Below are 21,482 nucleotides of genomic sequence, written 5' to 3' on the forward strand. Positions count from 1 at the left end.
TGATAGGGGTAGGCAAACCAGTAAAGTGGTACATAAAGGCAAACCAACAAAATCAATAGAGAGAGGGGGAGTGAAGAATAAGGAGAGGGGGAACAAGTTCCTGAAGATTGCATACACCAACATAGATGGAGTGAGATCGAAGATACTGGAGTTAAGTGATGTAATACAGCTGCAGACACCAGACATTGTTGCACTCACGGAGACAAAACTTGAAGATGTAATTTTAAATGAGGTCATATTCCCAAGGGGCTACTCAATTTGGAGACGGGACAGAAAAATTAGGAAAGGCGGTGGCGTTGCTGTGCTGGTAAAAGAACACCTAAAGGTGAAGGAAATAATGACTGCCAATCCACAAGAAGTTGACATAATAGCACTAGAGATCTGCTATGAGGATGATAAACTAATGATGATAAATGCATATAGTCCACCGCCAAGCAGCACATGGTCAAAGGAGGAGCTAGATAGTAAACGTGAAGGTCTTATAACAATAATGAGAGAGATTATAGCGGGAGCGGATAACGATAGATCACGACTGTTGATAGTCGGTGACTTCAACTTGAAATCCATAGACTGGGAAGCATATGAAGCTAAAACTGAAGATTTTTGGACCTGTAAATTTGTAGACCTCATCCTGGAAACATTCTTGTATCAACATGTTAAACAAGCTACGAGGATGAGGGAAGGGGACGTTCCCTCCATGCTAGATTTGATATTTACCAGGAAGGAGGAAGAGATGTTTGACATTCAGTACCTTCCTCCCTTGGGTAAAAGTGACCATGTCTTTTTGGGAATAAAGTATGCAATGCGTTATAAGCTGGAAGAAAATAAGGAGGTTGAAGCAGTTGAAAAACCAGACTTCAGGAGAGGACATTATGGTGACCTTAGAAATTTTTTTAGTGAGTATAATTGGACAGACTTGATGCTAGGCAAGGAAGTGAATGAGATATATGGCAAGTTTTGTGAAAAATATGATAAAGGCACAAAAAAATTTATACCAAAACAGAGATGCAGAACTAGGAAACAGGATTGGTTCAATAGAAATTGCGAGAGGGCTAGAGACCGAAAGACACAAAAATGGAATCAATACAGGAAGAGGCCGAACCCCCAAACATACCAGCGATACAAAGATGCGAGAAACAACTACACGGCAGTGAGGAGAGAGGCAGAAAGAAATTTTGAAAAAGGGATTGCGGACAAATGTAAAACAGAACCAGGTTTATTCTATAAATTCATAAACAACAAATTGCAGGTAAAGGATAATATTCAGAGGTTGAAAATGGGAAATAGATTCACGGAAGATGAAAAGGAAATGCGTGAAACACTAAACGAAAAGTTCCAAAGTGTGTTTGTACAAAATGAAATCTTTAGGGAACCAGATACAATAAGAATTCCAGAGAACAACATAGAACACATAGAGGTGTCTAGAGACGAAGTGGAAAAAATGCTCAAGGAGCTCGGTAAGAACAAAGCAGCTGGCCCAGATGGCGTTTCACCATGGGTTCTGAGAGAATGTGCATCTGAGCTCAGCATTCCACTTCACCTGATCTTTCAGGCATCCCTGTGTACAGGAATCGTAGCAGACGGGTGGAAACAGGCTAACATAGTTCCAATCTACAAAAGTGGCAGCAGGGAAGACCCCCTCAATTATAGACCTGTATCATTGACAAGTGTAATAGTGAAAGTATTGGAAAAACTAATCAAAACTAAATGGGTAGAACACCTAGAGAGAAATGATATAATATCAGACAGACAGTATGGTTTTCGATCTGGAAGATCCTGTGTATCGAATTTACTCAGTTTCTATGATCGAGCCACAGAGATATTACAGGAAAGAGATGGTTGGGTTGACTGCATCTATCTGGACCTAAAAAAGGCTTTCGACAGAGTTCCACATAAGAGGTTGTTCTGGAAACTGGAAAATATTGGAGGGGTGATAGGTAAGCTTCTATCATGGATGAAAAATTTTCTGACTGATAGAAAAATGAGGGCAGTAATCAGAGGCAATGTATCGGAATGGAGAAATGTCACAAGTGGAGTACCACAGGGTTCAGTTCTTGCACCAGTGATGTTTATTGTGTACATAAATGATCTACCAGTTGGTATACAGAATTATATGAACATGTTTGCTGATGATGCTAAGATAATAGGAAGGATAAGAAATTTAGATGACTGTCATGCCCTTCAAGAAGACCTGGACAAAATAAGTATATGGAGCACCACTTGGCAAATGGAATTTAATGTTAATAAATGTCATGTTATGGAATGTGGAATAGGAGAACATAGACCCCACACAACCTATATATTATGTGAGAAATCTTTAAAGAATTCTGATAAAGAAAGAGATCTAGGAGTGGTTCTAGATAGAAAACTATCACCTGAGGACCACATAAAGAATATTGTGCAAGGAGCCTATGCTATGCTTTCTAACTTCAGAATTGCATTTAAATACATGGATGGCGATATACTAAAGAAATTGTTCATGACTTTTGTTAGGCCAAAGCTGGAATATGCAGCTGTTGTGTGGTGCCCATATCTTAAGAAGCACATCAACAAACTGGAAAAGGTGCAAAGACATGCTACTAAGTGGCTCCCAGAACTGAAGGGCAAGAGCTACGAGGAGAGGTTAGAAGCATTAAATATGCCAAAACTAGAAGACAGAAGAAAAAGAGGTGATATGATCACTACATACAAAATAGTAACAGGAATTGATAAAATCGACAGAGAAGACTTCCTGAGACCTGGAATTTCAAGAACAAGAGGTCATAGATTTAAACTAGCTAAACACAGATGCCGAAGAAATATAAGAAAATTCACCTTCCCAAATAGAGTGGTAGACGGTTGGAACAAGTTAAGTGAGAAAGTGGTGGAGGCCAAGACCGTCAGTAGTTTCAAAGCGTTATATGACAAAGAGTGCTGGGAAGACGGGACACCACGAGCGTAGCTCTCATCCTGTAACTACACTTAGGTAATTACACTTAGGTAATTACTAAAAACAGCAGAGATAGCACCACTCCATAAAGGAGGAAATAAGGCAGAGGCAAAAAATTACAGACCGATAGCACTAACATCGCACACCATAAAAATTTTTGAGAGAGTGCTAAGAAGTAAGATCACAAAATACATGGAATCACAGCATCTCCATAACCCCGGACAACATGGTTTCAGAACAGGGCGCTCTTGCCTGTCGCAGTTGCTGGACCACTATGATATGGCATTAGATGCTATGGAAGACAAACAAAATGCTGATGTAATATACACAGATTTTGCAAAAGCCTTTGATAAATGTGACCATGGTGTTATTGCACATAAAATGCGTTCAAAAGGAATTACCGGGAAAATAGGCAGATGGATCTACAATTTTTTGACTAACAGAACCCAATGTGTAATAGTCAACAAAATAAAATCCAGCCCATCAACCATGAAGAGCTCAGTCCCCCAGGGTACTGTGCTTGCTCCAGTACTTTTTCTCATCCTCATATCAGACATAGACCAGAACACAACCTATAGCACTGTATCATCCTTTGCAGATGACACTAGGATTTTCATGAGAGTTGGCAACATAGAGGACATGGCAAACCTCCAATCAGATGTAGATCAGGTCTTTCTATGGGCTACAGAAAATAATATGGTGTTTAACGAGGATAAGTTCCAGCTCATGCGCTACGGAAAAATTGAAAATATAAAAACAGAAACCACGTACAAAACTTAGGCAAATCATAACATAAAACGAAAAGGCAATGTAAAGGATCTGGGTGTACTCATGTCGGAAGACCTTACCTTTAAAGAACACAATAAAGTAGCCGTCACAACTGCAAGAAAAATGACAGGTTGGATCACAAGAACTTTTCACACTAGAGATGCTATACCGATGATGATACTTTTCAAAACGCTTGTGCTCTCTAGAGTGGAGTACTGCTGCACAATGACAGCCCCTTTCAAAGCTGGAGAAATTGCTGACCTGGAGACCGTGCAGAGATTCTTTACTGCTAGAATCCACTCAGTAAAACATCTAAATTACTGGGACCGACTAAAGATCCTAAACCTGTACTCCCTTGAGCGCAGGCGGGAGAGATACATAATAATTTACACTTGGAAAATAATTGAGGGGCTGGTCCCAAACCTGCACACCGAAATAACATCACATGAGACCAGAAGGCATGGCAGGATGTGCAGAATACCCCCGCTGAAAAGCAGAGGTGCAACAGGTACTCTGAGAGAGAACTCTATCAACATCAGAGGCCCGAGACTGTTCAACACGCTTCCACTACACATAAGGAGCATAACTGGCCGACCCCTCACAGTGTTCAAGAGAGAACTGGATAAGCACCTCCAAAGGATACCTGATCAACCAGGCTGTGACTCATACGTCAGGCTGCGAGCAGCCGCGTCTGGCCTGGTTGATCAGTCCAGCAACCAGGAGGCCTGGTCGACGACCGGGCCGCGGGGACACTAAGCCCCGGAAGCACCTCAAGGTAACCTCAAGGTAGGTGCTTCTTTAGATTTGGGCACCGTACAACCACTGCATATTCCAGCTTTGGTCAAACAAAAGTTGTGAACAATTTATTTTAATATTTTGCCATCCATGTATTTAAAAGCAATTCTGAAGTTAGAAAGTGTAGCATAGGGCCCTCACACAATGTTCTTAATGTGATCCTCAGGTGATAGTTTTCTATCTAGAACCACCCCTAGATCTCTTTCATTATCAGACTTCTTTAAAGGTTTCTCACATAATTTATAGGTTGTGTGGGGTCTATATTCTCATAGTCCACATACCATAACATGGCATTTATTTACATTAAATTCCATTTCCCAAGTGGTGCTCCATATACCTATTCTGTCCAGGTCTTCCAGAAGGGGCGACCTTTGTTGACATTCTGCTATTTTGAAAGATCAACTTTTTAGCCATGATTTTTCATTCACAGACACTTATTTCTTTTCTCTTAGTTTCTTTTCAAATTCCCTACACCTTCAAGTATTCTGGGACACCACTTGCAACCCTCACCCTACTCCCAACACTTAGATAATTTGAATTATCATGGAGCCTGCAGCAGTGTGACTCCTCAGTGTGATGCCCAATCTCTCCCCATACCAATATGTATATCTCCCCATATGTGTATCAACAAACTCGTAACTCAAGGGAAAACTTATAAACCAAATTGAGTTTTACCAAGATAAAAGCTCGTCACCCGAAAAATTCGTAAGTAGGGGCACTCGTAAGCCGAGGTTCCACTGTAGTTTCAAATAAACCATAAGATGAGTACTCTTACACTAATTTGTAAAATTATCCATTTGTAACAGAAGGGAATATTAATACAGTAGTTGTAGTTTATTTATTGGCAAAATCAACATTAAATTTAGGGATGATAAAGAGGGTATAGCAATTTCTAACCTGAATGTCAAGTCTCTTCCTCATGATGGTAGCATCAAGCTTGCGCTCAAACGCCAAAAGGTCCATGTATGCTTGACTTTCCGGAACAAGGTCTCGAACCTGTAAATAAATTGCAAGATTAGAAAAAAACTTCTTACAAGGAAGAGTCAAGACATTACTGTTCATCAGATTCAGCATGATTATGAAAGTGATAAGTAGTTTACTTGCAACACAAATTTTATACTGTACTCTCAAAACTATATTGTTTACATAATAACTTCAGTAGGTAGACATTTCACATTAAAAAGGAAATACAGTATTGACCATTTCATTGGTTCTGAATATACACCTCTACATCTCTTATGAGGGTAATGTATTTTGTTGCCTCTAGGAAATCCTTTATCTTAGCCACTGCAAAGCGCAAAGCACCTTAAGGCATTCTGAGGGTTGTGTGATTTTTTTTAATTAGGCCATATTTTAAGGTTCTTTAATGTTTTCATCCCTCTTTGTGATTTAAAATGTGATTTGAACATTAGCTGAACATTTGTAAAAAACCAGCGTTGAATGTAATGAAACGCCATTTTCTGGGTGAGTCCCGGAGGCTCCCCGGAGCTATCCCAGGCTGATATGCTAATGTCAGACTTTGGCATCAGTCATGTGTATGGAGTTCTTAGGCCTACCGGGGACCACGGCCAGAACCGGGCCCCCTCAGAGAGGCAAGGGGAGCAATGGCCTATAGAAGCCCCCGTGTAGTTGGAAGCATTCTATGTCTGCCATCGACCGGAACAGGCACCCAGAAAGGTAAGCGCCCCAAAACAAACCCCTATTCTGGTTAAAATTGCTACCTAATACCGAACTAGTGGATAGAACTCCCCAACCGAAAACAAGCAAATTAGTGTGACGTCACACACTGCCGCGCCGCTGTCTGCGCAGCTCCCCCCTCCCCGGGAGGGGGAAGGGGGAGCCCCAGACCCCCCGCGCCGGCTACCCACACCTCAGTTCTTGAGGCTGGATGTAAAAAACGCGAAAAACCGCCGACCGGAGGGAGGGAGGGATGCCGGGGAGCCTCCGGGACTCACCCAGAAAATGGCGTTTCATTACATTCAACGCTGGTTTTCTGGGGGGAGCCCCGTCGGCTCCCCGGAGCTAACTACCCACAGACAGAAAAAGAGGGACTTACCCGGGAGGCGGTCGTCGCTCACCCCTCAACTCGAAGCCGAGACAACTGGCTGCAACCGCCGACCCAAAGCAACACAGGCCCGAAGGGCCAGGGACATTCACAAGGTAACGAGCAGCCAGGACCCTGTTCGACCGCCAAAATCCCCGCGCCCGAATATCAGACCAAGACATATTCCCAAAGACGGCAGCAAGAGCCGCGAACTTACGAACGTCATGGGCACGGGGATAGACCGCAGGCTGGCTAGACCTAATAACCCTGCGGACGACCTGAGAGACCCGAACCCGCGAACAGGGAAGAAGGGAAACCGGATCAACCCACAGCGCGTCCCCGGACACAGAAGCTGTGGCGCGCAAATAACGGCGAAGCGCCGCAACCGGACACAAAACATGATGCACCCCCGGCCTGACCAACCAAGCATCAACCACCCATGGACCCCTCCGGAACGCAGCAGTCTCATTCTTCGCCAGAAAAGAAGGAGACGGCTGCAAACGAACAAAACTATCACCACGACCAAAAGAGCAGAAACCCCTGCGCCGGAGGAGAGCATGAAGCTCCCCTACCCGACCCCCAGAAGCCAAAGCCAACAAGAAAAGTGCCTTGGAAAAACAATCCTGGACCGAAGGGGCCACAACGAAACGAGGAGATGAAAGGAAAGCGAGCACTCTGTCCAAAGACCAGGACGGCTCAGGCGACGCATGAGCAGGCCGGAGGTGAAACAATGCACGAGACAGCTTGCGAAACGGCGCAGACGTAACATCAATACCGAAAGCAAGCTGAAGCGGCTCCGCCAGCGCCGCACGATACGAAGCGACAGTGTTAGGCATAAGATGACGGTCCTGAAACAACCACGAGAGGAAGGACAAGACCACCCGAACAGACAAGGAGCTAACACGACGAAGACGCAAAAAGAAACGGAAGGACCGCCAGGAAACTTCATACTGCCGCCGAGAAGAAGCCCTCAGGTGGGACACCAACAAGGAGGCCACCTGATCACCATAGAGATGATGACAGACTCGAGTCAAAAAAACCATACGCGAAGACTCGAGGAGAAGATCGAACCAGCCACGTGACGTACTGGCCCGATCTGCTGAAAGAGGCGGAGCCGCGGGAAAACCCTCGGGTTCGGACACCGAGCAACCAGCGCCTGAAACCAAGGCTGGGCCGGCCACCAAGGGGCCAGAAGGACAACTCTCCCCCGGTAAGTCTCTAAGCGAGTCAGGACCTGGAGCAACAGCCGAACCGGGGGAAAGAGGTACAGGAACCCCCACCTCGACCAGTCGAGCCGAAAGGCATCAACCCCGACGGCCTCGCAATCGGGGAAGGGCGCCGCATAAACGGGAAGACGCCGCGACCACGCCGACGCGAAGAGGTCCACCTCGGGGCGCCCGAACGTCTGGCAAAGCCAACGGAAGGACTCGTCGTCGACCGTCCATTCCGTGGAGAGGGGAACGAAGCGAGACAGGGCGTCGGCCAAGACGTTGGACACGCCCCGTACGTGAACCGCCAGGAGAGTCAAACCCCGAGAACTCAGCAGACGAGTCACCCGAAGCGACCAACCCCAAAGAGACAAGGACCGCATCGAACCCCCGCAGTTCAGGCAATGAACCACCAGAGAGCAGTCCGAATGGAGCCGAATCGTCGATCCGCGGCCCACCCGAATCCTCCCCAGAGCAAACCACACTGCCGCGAACTCCCGCACCGTACTGTGAGCTCGACGGAAGGACGGATCCCAACGCCCCAGGCCGGCCTGGTGAGCACTGGTCACAAAACCCCAGCCGAGAGACGACGCATCCGTGTACACATCGAGCGAGGGCTCGGGTAGGCGCCAAGGCACTGAACCCCGAAAAACCCGAAGAGGAAGCCGGTGACGCAGCAACCGACGCAAGTCCCCCGGGGGTCGAACTCTGCGATCGCGAGAGAGGCGGAAGGGGGAACCCCGAAGGAACCAGAACAGCCGTCGAAGCCAAACCCGACCCGGCGGGTAGACCACCATCGCGAAGTTCAGGCTCCCGCACAGCCCCTCGAGCAACCGCCGGGTGACCCGAGGGCCCTCCAGAAACAGACGAAGGCGGGACCGCAGCCGCAGGAGAGACTCCGGAGGGAGAGACAAGGAGGCGGTCCGAGAGTCCCACACGAGACCCAGCCAAGTCCGAACCTGCGAGGGAACCAGATGGGACTTCCTCCAGTTCACCAAGAACCCGAACCCGGCGAGCTGGGAAAGAACCAAATCCCTGGCTAGCAAGCAAGCCGACTGGCTGGGAGCCCAAACCAGCCAGTCGTCGAGGTAGGCCAACACCCGAACACCTAGGAGACGCAAACGAGCCACCACAACCCGTGTAAGGCGTGTGAACACGCGAGGTGCCAGGTTCAACCCGAACGGGAGACAACGAAAACGGTAACTCAGATGCCCCACTACAAAACCGAGCCAGTCCCTGAACCGCGGATGAATCGGAACATGCCAATAAGCGTCCCGGAGGTCCAGGGACACCATCCAAGCACCCGGCTCCAAGAGGAGCCGAACCTGAGACAGCGTAGTCATCCGAAAGGAGGGGCAATGAACCCAGGGGTTCAGACGGGACAAGTCCAGAATGAACCGCAGGTCCGCACAGTCCCGTTTCGGAACCGGAAACAGACGGGAAACCCATCTGAGGGACGACGTCGTTTCGACGACGCCCAAGCGTACCCACTCCAAGATGACTCGACAGAGCGCAGGGGAAGAAGCCTGCCCTGCCAGCCCCGACCCCCCAAAGGGGGGAGGGGCCACCCAACGCCACCGCAGGCCGCAAGACACGACCCGAAAGGCCCACGAATCGTGGGACCAGGCGCGGGCGAACAGCGCAAGCCGCCCCCCCATCGCCCCGTCAAAGGGGCAAACCGCGAAAGGGCCGGCGACCCTTACGAGACCCAGAACCCCGCACAGCGCGAACACCGCGCCGACCAGACGAGGGAGGGTCCGCAGGAGGAGCCAACCCCAAACCTGACACCAGAGGCCTACCACGACGAGAGGAACCCCGAGCCCTGGCACGACCTTTCCGGGAAGACCCACCCCGGGACCCCCGGAAAACCAACAAGTCCGACATCGGACGACAAGCCGCCGACGCAGCCTGAATAAACTGCGCCACGGCCGACTCCCCAAACAGGAGAGGACAAAAAGGTGAAGAACGCCTAAGAGCCAGAGCCCAAGCAGATTCCACGGAGGAACCCAGCACCGCCTGCCGACACGCGAGACGGGAAGCATAGAACAGGGAAACCGCATCCCGCAAAATCGGCGTGAACAGCTTCAACAAGGCAGCCGACGAACGCGCAGCCGAGGACAAGGTGCCGGACCCCGGGACGGACCCAAGCGTCCCCACATCCTCCACGAGCCAATCCGAAGACAGCTCCAGGAGGGAAAAGAACCGCAAGGCCGAACACAAAAGGCCCCGAGCGCGCAAGTCCTCCGCCACGAGCGCCGCCGAAAGGGAGGGAACCTGCACATGGAGCTGAATAACGCCCACATCGCGGGGAAGGGCAGGGGCAAACAAGCACTCATTCAGGTACTCAAGTTCACCCCCCAGGAAAACCTGAAGCACCGTGGAAGCTTCCCGCCACTCCAGCGTGCGGGAACGACAGAAGGAATGCCAGGAATCCAGACCAAACAAGGGGCAGTCTGCTAGCCAGGACGACTCCGGAACCTCGTAACGGAGCCAGAAAGGGAACGAAGTCCCAAACCTGAATGTGGACGGATCCATTTCCGAGGCATAATCCGGGTCACGCAGGAGGTAAGCTGCAAAGGCCGCTCGCACCACACCAGGTTGGATGCGATAAGCCGAAAACCTCCGGAAGGACGGAACCGACGTACCCGGGGGAACACGGAACCGTACCCGGGGAGGGGCCGACACCAAATCCAACTTGTACGCAGAGGGGGGGAAAGAAAACCCCACTCCTTGTAACAATAAGCCCCGCTCAGTGGGAAGAAAAACCCAGGCGGGGTCCAGCGGGGCCCAAGGCCCCCAAGTCAGCCCCTCCCCAGCCTCGAGGTCCGTCACCACAGGACCCGAGGCCGAGTCCTCTCCCCAAGCCCCGACCCCACAAGACAAGGACGGAGCAGCCGGAAAAGCTGGAGGAAGGGGGGCCCACTGGTCAGACCCTGAAGCTTCGGCCGGGAGACAAGACTCGAATGCCTCTGCCGCCCCCCCGGAAGGGGCAACCCCCGAAGCTGCCCGAGTCTCGAGATCAAGTAACCCCTGCTCCGACCCCGAAACCCTCAGACGCTTCGGGGCCGGAAGCAGGGGCGGGGGACCAGAACGAACAGAAGGGGAAGGACGAGGAGGTGCGGACTGAACCAGGATTGAAGCGACCCCCACCCCCAAGTCCGGGTCTCGAAAAGCAAAGCGGGGCAGCCCCGGGGCATCCGGGGAAGCAACCAACCGAGCGCGTTGCAACAGACGAAACCTAGACTGCAACGTACGTGCCGCCTGTACCCGAAGAGAATCATCAGAGGATTGGGTAAATTGAGTCACAAGCAAGCAGCAACACTCGCAGGACTCAGGGTCGAAAGTATCACCGACCCAACAGGCAGCGTGGCAGAGGCAAAAACAATGAGGGTCACCCTGAGACAAGGGGACCGAGCAACCCTCAAACTCGCACACAGCGAGTGGGGACTCCGGGGTCACATCCATCGGACCCACGCGCCCCCTAGGGGATTCCCAGGGTCCTGAGCGTTTACTTTAAGGGGGCTTATCGCAAAAATTCGGAAAAATCGAATCTTTTTGAAAAATTTATAAAAATACTACAACGTTCTGGCAACACTTTGGCGCAAACCCGAGAATGTTATGATATAAATTAAAGTATTTATGGTACATTTCCATGCGTAATTGTGCAGAATCCGGTGCCCCGCGGCTGTGGCGCGCCAAGAGTATTGCGTCATACGTTCTAAACGTCAATTTTTTCGTAATAACGTCGGAAATAACTCTGTATATATGACAACAAATATACACTCAATGGCAACCGTCTCCTAGTGCGGGTCACCAGCTACCAGTCACATGTTGTGTCCTGTTGAGAGTGGAGGGTGTTGATGCGCGTTCCATTTTTGCTCCTGGAATCTCGCTTTTGTAGCGTCTAGCGCACAATGACCTATAAACGGAAGGGTCTGAATGCAAGAGTAGCCAATTTGACACGCGGTCGCCGTCGTTGGCTGGAAAGGAGAGACGCTGTAGCACAAGGGAGGTTATTATCAAGTGAAGCCCACCCCGCCTCAGCTGTGACAGGCATGACACAGCAGCCACACCCCGCTTCGACCCTCCTCACACATCCTCAACCCCTCGATGTGTATGGATCGGACACGACAGTGCCATCTACATCTGGTGTGGCAGTGCCATCTACATCTACTGCTGTGGCTGGTGTGGCAGTGCCGTCTACATCTGGTGTGGCAGTGCCATCTACATCTGGTGTGGCAGTGCCATCTACATCTGGTGTGGCAGTGCCATCTACATCTACTGCTGTGGCTGGTGTGGTAGTGCCGTCTACATCTGGTGTAAGTCATACAAGTCGAAGTCTGGTAATATGTATGTGCAGGATATATATATGTATATATATATATATTTTTTTTTTTTCAATTTTTTTTTTTCGTTTGTTATCAGGGGATGTGCATGGAACTTGCACACCTTGCTCAATGGATATCTATCTGCAAGGGTGCCAATTATGAACGAAATCGGTCGATGACACACTCGACTACAGGTGGCCGAACTTTTGATCTTATTTTACTCAGGTAAGTAATTTACAACTTCAAGGTGTTTCTCAGCTTTCATTTATTAATCAATTTACATGCAAATTACACCTTATATGTAGAGTTTGTGCTTCTACAAACCTATTGAGACATTTTAGTCCAAAGTCCATTTGTTGATTTTATAAAAATTTATAAACATCAAATAATGCACATTTTTGGAAGGGTAACTATGAATAATTATATTATTGCACTAAACACTTTTTTTGATAAAACTGCTCAATAGAATCCTTTATTATGTGCTAAATTTAATATCTGATTGTTATAGAAATATTTTTGTTGACACATGTGTTCCCTGAAATTATTTGAAAATGTTGAAAATTCGTTGCATAATACGTTGTGTATTTTTTTTCTCCTTTTCTGTTTAGGGTGTGATGTTGAAACTTGGACCAGTTGCAGCTCTTTCTATAACCATTTCAGAAATAAATTTATAAACAAATTGAACAACTTTTACTTTACCCGTAATAAGCCCCCTTAAGAGGACTCGCGCTCAGGTAGTCCCAGGCAGGGTGCTGCAAACCGGCGCCCAAAACTACCAAGCAAACTTCTAAAGCTGAACCCCAGGGACGTGTACACTCACGGGGACCTAGCAGGGGGCGCCACCGATGAGAACAGTGGAAGGGCAAAAACAAACTGAATAAAATGACAGAACCCCCCACCAGGCAAAAACAAAAAGAAAAACAAAACCCCGCAAGAGGACAGCGAACCCCAAGGAACAGAGCCGGCCGCGATGTCGGGAAATACAAGCTGAGCAGCACCCTGCGCCCCTACCAGTGCAAACTGCCTCTTACCTGCCGGTAACAAGGGAGAACAGAACACCCAAGAGCCCAACAGGCGGCCGAAAAACCGAAAGGTAAAACGGACCAGCAGAGGCAGACCCCGAGGAGCCTGTAGAAGGTGGCCCCAAGCCCCAAGGGCAGTACTTACAGGGCACCTAGGGAAGGCAGCCCTAGGCGCATGCAGCCCGAGTACTGAAGATAACTCCTGGCTCTCGCACCCACAAAACTAACACCACACTCAAAGCACAGTGCAGTAGCGACACCGGAGCCAGAGCACACGACCATCGCCTATAGCATCAGCCTCAAGAACTGAGGTGTGGGTAGCCGGCGCGGGGGGTCTGGGGCTCCCCCTTCCCCCTCCCGGGGAGGCTACCTTGAGGTGCTTCCGGGGCTTAGTGTCCCCGCGGCCCGGTCGTCGACCAGGCCTCCTGGTTGCTGGACTGATCAACCAGGCTGTTAGACGCGGCTGCTCGCAGCCTGACGTATGAGTCACAGCCTGGTTGATCAGGTATCCTTTGGAGGTGCTTATCCAGTTCTCTCTTGAACACTGTGAGGGGTTTGCCAGTTATGCCCCTTATGTGTAGTGGAAGCGTGTTGAACAGTCTCGGGCCTCTGATGTTGATAGAGTTCTCTCTCAGAGTACCTGTTGCACCTCTGCTTTTCAACGGGGGTATTCTGCACATCCTGCCATGTCTTCTGGTCTCATGTGGTGTTATTTCTGTGTGCAGGTTTGGGACCAGCCCCTCAATTATTTTCCACGTGTAAATTATTATGTATCTCTCCCGCCTGCGCTCAAGGGAGTACAGATTTAGGCTCTTTAGTCGGTCCCAGTAATTTAGATGTTTTACTGAGTGGATTCTAGCAGTAAAGGATCTCTGCACGCTCTCTAGGTCAGCAATTTCTCCAGCTTTGAAAGGGGCTGTCATTGTGCAGCAGTACTCCACTCTAGAGAGCACAAGCGTTTTGAAAAGTATCATCATCGGTATAGCATCTCTAGTGTGAAAAGTTCTTGTTATCCAACCTGTCATTTTTCTTGCAGTTGTGACGGCTACTTTATTGTGTTCTTTAAAGGTAAGGTCTTCCGACATGAGTACACCCAGGTCCTTTACATTGCCTTTTCGTTCTATGTTATGATTTGCCTGCGTTTTGTACGTGGTTTCTGTTTTTATATTTTCAATTTTTCCGTAGCGCATGAGCTGAAACTTATCCTCGTTGAATACCATATTATTTTCTGTAGCCCATAGAAAGACCTGATCTACATCTGATTGGAGGTTTGCCGTGTCCTCTATGTTGCCAACTCTCATGAAAATCCTAGTGTCATCTGCAAAGGATGATACAGTGCTATAGGTTGTGTTCTGGTCTATGTCCGATATGAGGATGAGAAAAAGTACTGGAGCAAGCACAGTACCCTGGGGGACTGAGCTCTTCACGGTTGATGGGCTGGATTTTATTTTGTTGACTATTACACATTGGGTTCTGTCAGTCAGGAAATTGTAGATCCATCTGCCTATTTTCCCGGTAATTCCTTTTGAACGCATTTTATGTGCAATAACACCATGGTCACATTTATCAAAAGCTTTTGCGAAATCTGTGTAAATTACATCAGCGTTTTGTTTGTCTTCCATAGCATCTAATGCCATATCATAGTGGTCCAGCAACTGCGACAGGCAAGAGCGCCCTGTTCTGAAACCATGTTGTCCGGGGTTATGGAGATGCTGTGATTCCATGTATTTTGTGATCTTACTTCTTAGCACTCTCTCAAAAATTTTTATGATGTGCGATGTTAGTGCTATCGGTCTGTAATTTTTTGCCTCTGCCTTATTTCCTCCTTTATGGAGTGGTGCTATCTCTGCTGTTTTTAGTATGTCAGGGATAACGCCAGTATCTAGGCTTTGTCTCCACAGAATGTGAAGGGCCTGCGATAGTGGTTTTTTACAGTACTTGATGAATATGGAGTTCCAAGAATCCGGGCCTGGTGCAGAGTGCATAGGCATACTGTTTATGGCTTCTTCAAAATCTAGTGGGGATAGGGCGACGTCTGATATATGATTTGATGTTGGTATCATATCCATGAAAAATTCATTTGGGTTATCAATCTTTAGTGCATTTAATGGCTCACTGAAAACAGAGTCGTACTGCTTCCTCAGTAACTCGCTCATTTCTTTGTTGTCATCTGTGAAAGTTCCATCTCCCTCTCGCAGGGGCCCGATACTAGATGTGGTTTTTGATCTTGATTTTGCATAGGAGAAAAAATATTTCGGATTTCTCTCTATTTCACTGATGGCCTTTTGCTCTCTTTGCCTCTCCTGGGTTTTGTATGATTCTTGTAGCTTGAGTTCAATTGTTTCTATTTCTCTACCTAACCTTCTTCGCCGTTCTTGAGATAGGGTGCGACTCTCAAGTTGTTCCGCGATTCGTTTTCTTCGCCTATATAGGGAACGACGTTCCCGTTCCAATCTGCATCTCTTTCTCTTTTTTCTTAGGGGTATGCGGTTTGAACATATTTCTAGTGCTACTGAGCTTATTTTTTCCAGGCACTGGTTCAGGTTTGCATTTCCTAGCTGTTCTTCCCAGTTTATTTCTGTGAAGTCCTGGTTTATTTGCTCCCAGTTTATCCGTTTATTATTGAAGTTGAATTTGCTGAAATCTCCTCCACCGGGAATCTGGACTGGTTTTGAAGGTCCATTCCCCATGGTTGTCAGAACTTCAATTAAGTTGTGATCTGAGTAACAGGTATTTGTAATCATTATGTTCCCGATCAACTCATCATTATTAGTGAAAATGAGGTCCAGCGTGTTCTCCTTCCTAGTTGGTTCTACTATTTGCTGGTTTAAGGCAAACCTATCGCACATCCGTAGCAGGTCATTTGCATGTGCCTGCTCATTTAGGCTACTTCCTGGTATTCTTTCTGATATTACTGTATTAGCCAGGTGCTTCCATTTCAGGTGCCGTAGGTTGAAGTCCCCAAGCAGGATGATGTTCGGAGCTGGATTTGTGAGGTTTTCCAAGCAGTGCTCTATTTTCATTAGTTGGTCTTTAAACTGCTGAGGGTTTGCCTCCGGTGACTTATATACAAGGACAATAACTACATTTAGGATCTCTATTTTGACTATCAGCACTTCCACCATATCATTTGAGGTGTTTAGCAGCTCAGTACAGATGAGTGTGTCTTTGATGTAGAGGCTGACCCCACCCTGAAGCCGGTGTTTCCTATCACATCTGAAGAGATTGTATTCTGAGATCCATATTTCACCATCAAGGTAGTCCTTTGTGTGAGTTTCCGTTAGGGCTGCAAACACTGCATTTGCCTCATGAAGGAGACCATCTATAAAATGAACTTTGTTGGATTTGCGTGTTTTTATACCCTGGATGTTGGCAAATATAAATGATGTTATCGTGTTAGTGGAAGTGCTGGATGCTTTAATTGGTGTTAATATCTGAGGCTCTGGTAAGGAGGCCACTGTGTTTGCGTCCTCTCTAGCATTTGACCGAGTTGGTGGTAGAGTCTGGTCATTTTTAGCCATTCTTCTCCTCCTCCTCTTGCTAAAAAATTATCCCGGTTGATGGAGTAGTGGCTGTTTTCATAGTGGTAGTCTGTCGGTTTTATTCGCCTGGTACCTCTTATATGAAAAGCTGGGCATCCGCATTGAAGCACTCTTTCCTGTCCAAAGAGTTCTTGCAAATTTCTGGGTGAAAGAATTCACAGCTTTTGGTACATTTACCTGTATTGAGGAGGTTTCTGCACTTTCTAGGGTGATCGTGTGTACATGTTCCATTTATTCTTCCCGATTCCCCATGCTTACAGGTAGCCCATCTGTAATACCAACAGATTTTGGGGCCTTGTTTTGTTTGTTTCCCTCTGCCAGGGACCGCACTCTGCTGCGGCGTCCCCGACACTGTGCCCTGCTCCGGTGCCTGTGACACCGCGCTCTGCTCCGGTGCCTGTGACACCGCGCTCTGCTCCGGTGCCTGTGACACCACGCTCTGCTCCGGTGCCTGTGACACCGCGCTCTGCTCCGGTACCTGTGGCACCGCGCACTGCTCAGGGGTCCCCGACTCCGTGCCCTGCTCAGGCATCCCCGACTCCGCGCCCTGCTCAGGCATCCCCGACTCCGTGCCCTGCTCAGGCATCCCCGACTCCGCGCCCTGCTCAGGCATCCCCGACTCCGTGCCCTGCTCAGGCATCCCCGACTCCGCGCCCTGCTCAGGCATCCCCGACTCCGTGCCCTGCTCAGGCATCCCCGACTCCGCGCCCTGCTCAGGCGCCGCTGCCACAGAGCTCTGTGCTACAGCTGGTTGTACCTTGGTGTCATGTACAGTTTGTTTGAAGACATTAGAAATTGCTATGCAGGCATTAATTAGTAATTCTCTGTTTTCGGCGGGAGTTTTATCCAGGATTTCCATCAATTTCAAAAAAGTTACATCATCCTTTTTGCAGAGCCAGTACACAGAGTGGTCACTGGGACCATTTCTCCTTGAATTGTTAGTCATGTTGGCACATTTTTTGTGTATGGCTGCTGAACAGAGTTGGCATTGAAAGCTCTGTTGGTAATCTACCTTCATGTTGCATTCTATGCACGTTTTTATCAAAGCCATTTTTTGAACACTTCTGTTCAGTGGTGATGGTCTTACAAGGTGGGGAGTTGACCGGTGGGGGAGTTGACCGCGGGTGCTGGCCGTGGGAGCTGGCCGTGGGAGCTGGCCGTGGGTGTTGACCGTGGGTGTTTACCAACTTGAGATAGGCCTGGAAGAGGCTGTATGGACGGCCAGTGTTGCTACCCCACGTGGGAGGGGGGAGCTGCGCAGACAGCGGCGCGGCAGTGTGTGACGTCACACTAATTTGCTTGTTTTCGGTTGGGGAGTTCTATCCACTAGTTCGGTATTAGGTAGCAATTTTAACCAGAATAGGGGTTTGTTTTGGGGCGCTTACCTTTCTGGGTGCCTGTTCCGGTCGATGGCAGACATAGAATGCTTCCAACTACACGGGGGCTTCTATAGGCCATTGCTCCCCTTGCCTCTCTGAGGGGGCCCGGTTCTGGCCGTGGTCCCCGGTAGGCCTAAGAACTCCATACACATGACTGATGCCAAAGTCTGACATTAGCATATCAGCCTGGGATAGCTCCGGGGAGCCGACGGGGCTCCCCCCAGAAAACAACAAAAATATGTCTTAACAATTGAAATTGAAATAAGTTTATTGAGGTAAAATACACACAAAGGGATGAGGTAGCTCAAGCTATTCTCACCCCATTCAGTACAACGTGTTAATATATACATAGACACACATCACAAATAAACACATTACCAAACATTCTGAGAGGTAAACATATACATTTCCTCCTTCACAAGTAGTATGGTATCAGACGTACACACAAATACTTTTATGACCTAGGTATACTGTATAGACAATTTGCAAGACACCTGCAGATAATTCAACAAAATATTACAATCTTGGTGCAAAATTCTTATATCTCTCAAGAATATCATCAACCTTTCCGTTGTGACACATCCAGGCTATTTGTTCAGGAACAGTCCTTATCTCAGTGTTTCTATATACATTAATCAACGGACAATCAAGAATATAATGGGCAAGGGTGTGAGACCTTAACATACCACATAGTTTACACTTCGTGTCATTATCATGAACATCTATCCCATATTCCCAGTAATATTTGTACCCAAGCCTGAGCCGCATGTACACAGAGTCACTCCAAGCATTTCTCCTTTTACCATAAGTGAAATGGGTGTTTTGACTCACATACATGTAGTGTTGCATGGTTTGACTTCTCTCATACATTATCTCTCTCCTCTCCACTCCCGCCCGTGCCTGAATATTTCTGATTTTGCTTCTTATTTGTCTCATTGTGAATTCACATTCAATGTCAACTTGTGGTTTTGATGTGGCTCGTTTGGCCAAGTCATCCGCCACCTCGTTGAGCACTATTCCAACAGGAGATGGAATCCACATGAATTTCACACTATAACCTTTCAGCTGTATCTCAGTTATTCTTCTCTTACAGTCCTCCACTATAGACATGAAGACTGGGTTTCGACTGTTTAAGGACTCCAGTGCTCCTCGGCTATCGACAAATACAAAAACATTTTTGTCGTCATGACGTACTTCCTCCAAACACGCCAGAATGGCCTGCAGTTCAGCTTGTGTGGATGATATATAATTACTAAGCCGGAGTTCAATTATCCTGTCCACAGTCCCAAACTCCGTATAATCCCTTATTAGGACACCACACCCGGCCCTGCCATCCTCCGCCACCGACCCGTCGCAATATACATATAAACTGTTGCCTCTTGGTAACCGAGATATCATGCTTCCATACAAACACCGTAATTGTCCCGGTTCATGATTAATCTTTTTCACCTTGAGGGGTACAATTTCGACGTCTATTTTCTGTACTTTCCAGGGAGCAGACATATTACACTGTCGAGAGGGTTTACAGCAGTCAAGTACGTCGTATTCCCTGAGGAGTCTTAACAATTGCACCATGAAATGTTTGCCAAAAACAGGTGCGCAGTGCAGGGGTTAACCCCTTTAACTGTGCAGCCTATAAATATGACACCCCCCCAGTGCGCAAGAAATAAATTCTCGGGAAAAAATTCCTTTTTGTTTTGAAAGTGTCAAAAACCCCTTCCTGTATATGGGTATAGCAATGGAATTTCGAAATTGAACTTACTATGGGGTCTATGGGGTGCTATGGGGTCCGTAAGGTGGAGCGTGACATCATCATTCCCTGTGCGCCTATGCCGTCAGCTCCCGGGGCCAGTGGAGCGCCTGGGGAGGGGCGCGCGAGTTCCCGCGAATATATTTTTGTTCATTTTTTGCGCAGTTTCAAATACATTTTATTTGTTTTTACGTGCTAATCCTATGTATAATGAACACGTACACTATATTATGGCAGTAAAACATCCGTACTGTCCACGGACACTGTGTTACGCACATGACACTTGCATACACATATGTTGCACGTATTTACCATGTATCATGCTAATTTATGTATATATACAATCTATTTACAGCCTATACACTGCACACACTATATACATTCACCATCAACACATTCAGAACACTGCGAGTATGAGCAGTCACACCCAGCCAGCCCTCCCTCACTCCTCCAACATTGTATTCGCCAACATTGCTCCTCCCATCATACAGTTATTCACACCAATGTTTCATGTTCAATTATGTATATTTACAACATATGTACACACTATACACTGTCACACACTATATACATTCACCATCAACACATTCAGAACATTGCGAGTGTGAGCAGCCACACCCAGACAGGCTCTCTTACTCTCCAACATTGCTCCTCCCACCATACTGTTATTGTTTTTATTACACTATTTACACATGTTATATATACTTATCTACATGTTTTATTTACCAGAAATATGCAAGTAAGCCGGTATTGTGTCCAAACAGTAGTGGCCACCATACCCTGCATGAGAAATCACACAGCAGACAGCAGACGACACAACGATTACTACGTCACCTCCCTTACCAAAATAGCTCCACTCAACGTACTCCTGTTGCTGTTATTACACTATATACACACACACACACACTGTATATACCCATGTAAATGTGTGTTCCCCATAGTGAACCACGAAGCTAGTATGGTGAGCAAAACAAGAGTGGCTGCCACACACAGTGGAGGCTACCTCAATTCTCTCCCTTCCTCCCTCCCTCACCAAAATTCCTCCTTCCTCAATACTACGCACAACACTAATTATAACCACAATCCTGGTCACTAATTTCTGTAAATGAATAATTGACGCAAGTTTATTTTGAAAAGGAACCTAAGAAGTTGTTTGAAGATTCCTAGATGAACGAAATAATGCTGTGGTGCTGTGGCTAGCGCTGTGAAAATCGTGAACAGCATTGAATCACTGATATATGAACATTGTACCCAGTCATTATCACACTCAGGCTCTTCCATAATACTATCATGGCTAAATAATACAGGTTATATATATATTTTGACATTATTAGGCGATGCTGTGGTCACACGCTGAACAGCAGAGCTGTGCGCTCATACTGCGAGCGCCAGCCTTGGTTGCTCACTCACTACTGAGGCTCTCACACCCGGCAATGTGGACCATGATTTTTTTTTAAGATGGTGTCTGTTTACAAGAGCCCTGAGGAAGCTGATGTGAACCCCATGTAGCCGCAGGAGTTTTGAATGGAACGTGAAAAATAAAAACACCCGGAGGCACGTTGCGCACCCAAAGCCTGGGCCTGCAGGTGCGTTGCGCAGTTAAAGGGTTAAGGGATATCGTCATGCAGAAACTTTCCAGATGTTCAGAAGTCTATACATCCTAAAAGGATTTTTGAAGAGAACTAGGGTAAAGTTGCCAGCCTCCAAACCATCATGA

General features: G+C 47.6%; 1 protein-coding gene across 2 annotated transcripts in view; it reads right to left on the minus strand.

The window, feature by feature from the left end:
• Window positions 1-21,482, minus strand: part of LOC123773105 (Brahma-associated protein 60) — a 201,009-nt gene that overhangs the window by 110,992 nt on the left and 68,535 nt on the right. For both annotated transcript variants that reach the window (XM_069315598.1, XM_069315597.1), the window contains exon 4: window positions 5,390-5,488. In XM_069315598.1, coding sequence (XP_069171699.1) covers window positions 5,390-5,488 — 99 coding nt within the window. The remainder of the gene's footprint in view (window positions 1-5,389; window positions 5,489-21,482) is intronic.

The sequence above is a fragment of the Procambarus clarkii genome, chromosome 81 (genome assembly GCF_040958095.1).
Source record: "Procambarus clarkii isolate CNS0578487 chromosome 81, FALCON_Pclarkii_2.0, whole genome shotgun sequence".
NCBI lineage: Eukaryota > Metazoa > Arthropoda > Malacostraca > Decapoda > Cambaridae > Procambarus > Procambarus clarkii.